This window comes from Berghia stephanieae, chromosome 4 (genome assembly GCF_034508935.2).
Source record: "Berghia stephanieae isolate SIO BIC M18660-M18661 chromosome 4, UCSD_Bste_1.3, whole genome shotgun sequence".
Classification (NCBI taxonomy): domain Eukaryota; kingdom Metazoa; phylum Mollusca; class Gastropoda; order Nudibranchia; family Aeolidiidae; genus Berghia; species Berghia stephanieae.
This window is the reverse complement of record NC_088363.1, coordinates 56,606,401-56,615,311: the sequence shown is the minus strand read 5'-3', so window position 1 is coordinate 56,615,311 and position 8,911 is coordinate 56,606,401. Positions and strand designations below refer to the sequence as shown.

General features: G+C 33.9%; 1 protein-coding gene across 1 annotated transcript in view; it reads right to left on the bottom strand.

Moving 5' to 3' along the window:
• Positions 1–2,486: 2,486 nt before the first annotated feature.
• LOC144970875 (uncharacterized) overlaps positions 2,487–8,911 on the bottom strand; it is a 15,875-nt gene continuing 9,450 nt past the window's right edge. Inside the window, exons 4-6 of the mRNA XM_078910999.1 lie at positions 8,617–8,911; positions 6,635–6,751; positions 2,487–6,093 (exon numbers count right to left, since the gene is read on the bottom strand). The exon at positions 8,617–8,911 is cut by the window's right edge and continues 271 nt beyond it. Of these exons, the coding sequence (XP_078767125.1) occupies positions 5,993–6,093; positions 6,635–6,751; positions 8,617–8,911 (513 nt within the window). The 3' untranslated portion in view covers positions 2,487–5,992. The remainder of the gene's footprint in view (positions 6,094–6,634; positions 6,752–8,616) is intronic.

Genomic DNA, 8,911 nt, shown 5'->3' with positions numbered 1-8,911 from the left:
CAATTCCTTATGGGCTCATTATTGTAATGGAAATCGCAAATTAATAAAAATGACGCAAAATATTGTCCATTACAACAATGTTAAACTAGGCCCATAAGCGTGTTCGGATATCAGACCTGAATATATGCACACGTCGGTGTGAACCGATGAATCCACTAGCAGTCAGAGGCCAAGACTTATCCGGCCTAAAGAGACCTTTATGTTTTTGATGCTTTTTTTTTTTTTAGGGAGGGGGTTGGGTTTTTTTTTTTCCCGGAGCTTGGGACATTATCGGGTCAATTCATCGCCAGTAGAAAGAAAGTTAATATCGGAAAAGTTGATATCTCAAGTTAAAAGCACCGAAGAAAAACCAAGACAAATGGGACTGGTTCAAATAGAGAACGAAATATTCAAAGAGCAATCCACCGATGTGCCTATTTTGATTTGACATCGCTTTTTAAAAAGTCCCATAAAAAATACCATCAAAGGATCACGCTATGAAAGATTCATTAAAATGTTTAAAAGCACATCTTACTGAAACTAGGGAAAAAATTATCATCTCCCAAAACTATAATTATACATTTTACTATTTCTCTCCCAGCTAAGGACTCAGTCATGGCCCCAACAAAACCAAGCATTGTTGTTTTGTTGTTTTGAAGGCTTTTACGGCGCTTGCGAAACATTTAGGTCAATTTAGCATCAGGAAAAGGGAAGAAAATTGGATAGTAAAAAATTTTAGATTTACAATTAAAAGGACATGAGATTGTTTGTTTTTAAATGTTTAACGGCGCTTGCAACACATTAAGGTCATATCAGCGCCAGTAAAAAGGAAGAAAATGGGTTAGTAAAAGGTTCTAGAATTACAATTACAGCACCCAAGAAAAGGTAAGACAAAGGGGAATTGGTTCAAATAGGAAATAGATGTATATTCCAAGAGCATACCATCAAACTACCTAGTTTGAGATCAACTTAAAGTCCATCGAGACACAAGCAGAGGTCCCCACTTAGAGGAATACACTCAAATGTTACACAAGTCATATATAATACAAAGAAAACATAATAGAGTGCATAACAGAGATATGATTTACAAGGAAAAAAAATACCATCTCCCAAAACTATACATTTGACTGTTTCCCTCCCAGCCAAGGTACCCGGCCAGTGCTAGGACAACCCAAGTAATCTCATTCCAAGACAAAGATAGAAAGCGAGTTGGAAAACATATATAGGGGGATAGAAGACATAGTAAGTACCTTCCTGCCCACTATGGGAGGTCAGGAACCCCACCCAGAAAGGACATGAGAGAAAGTAAGACAAAGGGGAGCGGTTCACATTGGGAAAATATGGAGAAGAATAATATTATCATTGTACTCAGTTTGAGATCAATTAAAAGTCTCAGCGAGACATAAATACAAGATTCCACTGGGGGAATATACTCGAATCAAATTTTACGACAAAACAAAACAAACAAAAAAATAACACTTAACAGAGAAAATTTATAAGGGAAAAAAATATAATTTCCCAAACTATTACTATAAATTTAACTGTTCCCCTCCCAGTCCCAGCCAAGGACTTCGGCCCAGGGTCAGGACAAAACTAAGTAATATCATTTAAAGACAAAGACGGCAAGCAAGTTAGAAAACAATTATAGTAGGATTGAAGACCCAGTTATTAAGTGACCTTCCTGTCCATTGTTGGAGGACAAATGCCTCAACCAATACAGGGGTATAGAAGACGAAACAAGAGTGACCCTTCTCGTGGGAGGTCAAAAGACCCAAGACCATATCATGGAAATGGCTCTCAACAAATCTGCTGAAGGTGAAGCATAAATACAGAGAAACAATAGAAACACATTGTAAAAATATCTGTATTGTGCCATTTATTCGGGTTTTGAATTTTTTTTAAAGTTGGCTTTTGAGATTTTTATTTCAGTCATGATAAGATTACAACTTAAAAGAGCTTTTGAATCCAATAAACACAATAATTCATCAAATCTCCAAAACAACAAAAATAACAACAACGAAGACTACAACAACAAAAATAATAATAATAATAATAATAATAATAATAATAATAATAATAATAATAATAATAATAATAATAATAATAATAATAATAATAATAATAATAATAATAATAATAATAATAAAAAACAAGAAACATTTCGTTTTTGGGCGTTTTACGATGCTTGTAATATTTTTATAAGTGATTAGTGTCCAAATAGGAGAACAAAAGTAGATTCCAAAATTAATCTAAATAATAATAGTCCCATTCCAAGGCAAAGACAGGAGATAAATTGCAAGCAAGGACCCTAAATAACATAAAAGAAATACATCATTACTTCACCTAGATCTTGGCAAAAATAGAAAGGAATATTGACACTATTAACAACTCTATATTGTATACCTATTCTAAAAACATACATTCAAATTCTGCCAAATAAAGAGCAATGAATTAGGTAAACCAATAAATTAAAATACATCATTCAAATGAAGAACAAAAACATTTAATGATTCAACGCATTTAATGTACTATTTCCGTTTAATAACAGAGTAAAACTTAAACTTAAGTCCATTAATTTAAAAAAAATTAACATAAATAACGGCAGTGAGATCATCGTCATCTTTTAGAGTAAATATACTTCAAAAATCTTCCTCCCCTCCGATTAAAACCATAAAATTTTACAAAGAAAAAAAATCAATTATTTGGCTGGATAAGATCTGATCGTGACTAATGACTGCATTAGTGTATTACTAAAAATTAGTCCCAGGGTGAGAAAAGTATAAAATAATAATGAGTATTTTATTCATTATAATAAGTGTTATAAACGACAGAAATTTTTTGAATTGCGTCAGATTAACAAATTGTAGTTTTATAATCTAGTAAAAGAGATGCATAAAAATATTTGTAAACAGTAAAAATCCCCAAACATTGCATGAATTCAATAAGTACAAGATGAAACTCAACTCAAAACTAGGAAATTGAAAAAGGACATCTTGCTGAATCTCAGATAAAATATGTCATTTTAAAAAAATATACACTGAACAATATTTCTTCATCCGACACATTATTCACAATCAAGTCATCAACGTAACACAAATGAAGTAAGGCAGTGTTGAGTCTAAGGCGGTGTGCAACAAAAACAAAAAAGAAACAAGAGCAAAAAGCAATTGATTTCATGCATCGACATATTTGTTTTGTTCATTCTCAACGTTGAGTTTTGAACAAATATAACTCTTCGTCAACAAGCAGCTGGTTTCCTGACTCCATAAGTGGAGCGTTAAATCAATACAGATCATTTCTTAAAAATTGTATATAAAAAAGAAATCTATTCATAGGTTTCTCAAATGCAGAAAATGATTGAGGTTTTAAATCACTGTGAAATGATGTTCCACACATGGCCCACATTATAAAAAGATCCTGTCACTGCTTTTGTATGGATTCCTGAGACAGTCAAATGAGTCCAATTATTATTGGTGGAACGTAAAAATTAAGTTGTCAAATATGATTTTAGAGATCCGTAAGTGGGGGGGGGGGGGGTGAAAAAAGAGGGGCAGTGTTTTATAGACATTTATTACGGAACATTTTGGTGTCATAAATTTCATGCTAAGAGTTTTTTATAATATATTTTTCTGAACAAAATCATGCAGAACAAACGGTAAGACTCATTACAAAATGATTACTTAAATAGCAAAAACATTTTCTTCTGTAAACATGTATAATGAATATATTTAAAGCCTTCTGCTTCAAAAATATTTGATAATGAATGGGCAGATATTCTATGTTGAATTTGATTGTCAAATATATATTTTATCCTTTGGTGTTCTATAGTACTTACTATATTTCAAAGAATTTAAAATTGGAAGGTTTCAGTACAGTCAAAAGATTGAAAATCTGAACTTTGATAAATACAAAAGACTAAAGTAAGACAAAGGTGACTAGTTTGCATAGAGATCATAATTAGATACCACGAGTAGTCTAACCATGTGTCCAGAATGAAATTGTCTAATATTTCCATTCAGACACTGGCACATGTCAGTAAGCAAAATCTAAAATCAAACTGAGCCTAACAAAAAGTTCCCCTTAACTAAAAGAAAAAAAAATATATATATATATCCATTTGGCAGTTAACCTCTCGGTCAAAGACCCTAGGCAGTGATTGGGCAAAACCAAGTTAAACCAAGTTATCAAATTTCTAGCAAAGGTAAGAATGCAATATGGAAAGGGAAATTTAAAGGAATTAAAGACAGAGCAAGATTGAACTTTTTAGTCCAATAATAAAGAAGGTTGAAAGATACCATTGGGGTCAATTATTTTTTAAAGATATTACAAACAAAGCACATCTATGAAATATTGAAAATGCTACATCTTATATACAATCACCTATTAAAATATATTGTAGTTTCACACCTATTACAATCTCAACAAGAATTATATACAAATACATTTTGGCATCTAAGATGCTTTATTAAGTCTTCATTAAAAAAATACCATCACCATATCAAAATTAAAGTCGCAGAATTGCATATCCAACAATGTAGTTGTGGTCTTCTAGATTCATAAGGACCAATGAAGCAGAAAATTATCACAAATTCTAAAGCATTCAGCGTACAGTTACAATAGCGTGATACCTTTGACAAGTCAAGTGCAAAGTACTCTCCGCCAGATCTAATAGCCTCAGTTACATAAAAACTTCTGGGAGGTAAGTGGAGTCATGGAAAAAACAACCTGGACTGAACCCAGAATAGACAAGTACTATTTTGCTTGTAAATTGGGCACTCAACCAAATTAACCACTGAGACCATGTAGACTAGAATAGATCCATGGTCATTTACTCAGCAAACTGGAATTACCTTTATTAATCATGGTAAATATCAACATTTCAAAACCATTGTAAAATAAATGAGGTTTAAAGATATTTTTTTTCTTCTGATTTTGATTTTGATTTTATGCTTAACTATTTTCATCCATATTTCAAAACATGGAATAAAGATGTGACGAATGCGCTTCCTCAAACACACCATCTTTGTTCCAATTGCAGGCAAAACTATTAATAAAACAATACCCATCTTTCCATACTCATGTGATCTACTACAAAATTTTAAAACATTAAAACCTTTTTCATAAAAGCTTCAAAATTTCTTTAAGACTTGTTTGAGTAATTCAATGGAAATGAATTAAAAAATTAACTTTGATAAAAAGCTGCAAATAGGACTTACTCAACTCAACTAAATGCAATATAATCATTTCACTTCATCATTTGTGTATAACTGACCAAGTCTAAGAAGTGTAATGAGATTCATCATTACAAAAGTTCCCCCATCCCTGTCATTTTCTCCATTCATTCATGCCAGAGACAAAGTAAAGCCAATTGATGTGGTAAACATTAACATGACGATATGCTGTACAGATGGACAGATTGGTCCGCCCGTGATGTGAAGTCATCAATTCAATGGAAAATGCTGAAATCCAAGCAACATTTAGCACAATCAAAATGATTTTGAAGGTAGCACATCACATCTGTTCAGAGATAGAAATTAGCATGTCGACTTGCTGTAGAGATGGACATATCAATTAGCCCATGATGTGAAGCCATCCATTCAATGGCAAGTGCTGAAATCCAAGCAACATTTTTCTAATCTTTGAGAACACGTCACATTTGTTCACACAAGATATTAACATGACAACTTGCTGTGGAGATGGGCAGACCGATCGGCCCATGATGCGAAGCCATCAATTCAATGGAAAATACTGAAATCCAAGCAACATTTAGCACACTCAAAATGATTTTGCGGAATTCTTGATGGCACCTGCAAGAAGGTTATAATCTTTGGGAACACATCACATGTGTTCACACAAAGAAGATGGACAGATTGATCAGCCCATGATGTGAAACCATCAATTCAATGGCAAGTGCTGAAATTCAAGCAAAATTTACCACACTCATAATGATTTTGCTGAATCGATGGTATCTGCAAAAAGGTTATAAAATTTGGGAGTACAACACCACATCCATTCACACAAAGAAATTGTTAAATGAATTCATCATTGAGCTGTCATATCCCTGTTCTGCCAAAACACTGGCTTGGTGCTCTTGAACTGATGAATTCTGGCAGCCTAAAAATTGGGAATGGGGTGGGTGTGAGGGTAGGCAAGATGAAAGAGGAAAATCAGTACCATTAAATTCATGAGGAAAAAAAAAACATAATAATAATTTTTAAAACGGATGTTACCAGAAAGTGTAAAATGATAAATACTCTCAGATGGAAGAACATTCATACACAGTTCTGCACTGCCTACTCAGATTATGCAAATAAACAATAGTCATAGCTCCATAATCTGTTAACATTTAGGCTTATAAAGTTGTCCTTCAGAACCATAGTTTATCCCTGTATCGATAGTGTGAAATGGACAATAGCAATTGCTTGCAACCCTTTGGATAGGATGCTAGTCTACCACAAAGTACTTTCATCAGATCAAACAGACCCAGCTACCAAATCACTGCTGGGTGAACCGGAGAGGGGGGAGGGTTCAGAATTTTTAAAAAAATTTCTCCTTGATTTGATCTCAGTCCCGCTGCGAGTGAAGCGAGTGCTCTACCAACTAGGCTATAGAGACCCCATTTAAATTGCGCTTTTAACATCGTAACACCCCATACCTTTCTCCGTTTTCAATGGTTCCAAACTCATAGCAAGTACAGCATTGTAAGATGATAGTATGTTGTTGTTGCTGGCATTTCCATATTTCTCTGACTCCACTCCATCAAATGTACTTACTGTATGAGAGACAATAAAAAACATTTGAAGTTTAAGGCCATAACATTAATATCACAACTGAAATTCGCTCATAATCAAAAACTAGCAGAAACACGGTATCTTGATAATGAAATACTTAATTCCATGGTGGTCAACTTTTCAAAGAGCAAAAACACGAAACAAAATACATACTACCATCATGCCCCTAAACAACAGTATGTTTGGACTATCATATAATATAAACTATATTTCAAGCTTTGTATGTTTCTTGTTTTGTTTTTAATGGTTTTACGGTGATTGCAACACATTTAGGTCATCTCAGCACCAATAAAAAGGAAGAAAATTGGATAGTAAAAACATTCTAGAAGTACAATTAAAAGGGGAATGGTTCAAATAGGGGACAGATATAGATTCCAAGAGCACATTATCAAAGTACTTAGTTTGAGATCACCTAAAAGTCTCACCCAGACACCAGCACAATATCCCACTAAGAGGGATACACTCAAATGTTTACAAATTACATGTTAAAAAAAAAAAATAAATAACAGTACATAACCGAGAGATGATCTACAAGGAAAAAAAGATCATCTCCCAAAACTATAACTATACATTCGACTGTTTCCCTTCCAACCAAGGACTTCGCCAGGGTCAGCAGAAAACGAAGTAATCTCATTCCAAGTCAAAGACAGAAAGCTATTGGAAAACAGACACAGGGGAATAGAAGACATAGCAAGTACCTCACTGCCCAATATGGAGGTCGGGAACCCCACCCAGGTTTCTTGTTTTCATTTGCTAGTCAAAAAAGCATAATCCTGGGACACACAGGGTCATTTCCATACACAAAAAGTCCACTTTTTTTTTTTTTTTTCATTTTTCACTACATTGCCAAATCAGACTCTAGTTGATCAGGACAGTTGGTCGCTATGTAATTCTTCTAAATGAAAGCAATATGTCAACGGTTTTGTCACTTTCACTTAAGCTTTTCTAAAGTTTGAGAAAATTGAAATCTGTGTATGCTATAGAGACCTGTATCAATTAGATCTTCAAAATATAGAATCACAAATAACAATATTGGAGCCAGAGAAAAACTTTTAATTAAAGCTATAGACAAAGTCATGAAAGAAAAGTGCTCAAACAAACAATTTCTCCTGATTTATTAAGAGCAAATGGCTGATGGAATCGGGAGATTAAAGCCATTTCGTCTGTGGCTTGAAATGTACAGTAAAAATTATAGGTTATTCTATCGCAATACCAGTTGCGGGGTGGTAATTAGTGTCAGAAAAAAACTCTGCTGAAGCTGAGACTGTTATTATTCCCATTCCATGATACTCCAGTGTTCTACCAATGGAGTTATTTGGGACCCCAAATGTCCTGCTAAGACAGGTAAACTTATGAAAATGAACTTTGTTAGCTTCCTCCATTTTGTGTTACTTCAGACAGATCCTTAGTCTAGACTTCAAACCCAATTCTTTTCATTATGAAGACATTGAACGTCGCATCTAGGGTTTTATTAGCATCTAACTACAGCTATTGCTTCTGGAGTTAAATATATTTCAGGGTTAAATATTGTCCTAAAACCGATGTCTAATACATTAATCCAAATATTTCAATCAGGTGCATATAGGATTCTGAAAGTTTTTCAAGATTCGTCACATTCCTATTAAAAAAAAACATTCAACAATTCAATAAGCAATACAATTTTTTTTTCTTGTTGCAATTCTTTTATGTTACTTCAATGCCAGTAAAAAGATTATGGGACAGTCAATATTTTAGTTTGCCCCCAAGAAACAGTGAGACATAGGGGTATGGTTCAAATTATATATGTAGATCCTAAGAGCATTTCAACAATGGGTATTTACTGAGATGACATAAACAAATATCTCACCAAAACATCTGCGCTTGCAGTTGGGATAACCTATAGCCTCCTCTACACCTTGCATTGTATTTTCATCGTCATCAATGTCATCATCGTTATCATCATCGTCATCCAGAGATCGCTTCATACCAGAAAAATTAGAAAGAAATGCACCATTCTCCGTGCTGTCCCCAGAACTTTGGCCACTTCCACTAGAGAGACTTTCTGATGACATGAACTCAGCATCGTGTCTGTGCATGCCATACATAGACTGGTGAATATCCTCCCCATTCATGTTGAAACAACCACTGTCAACAATGCCATT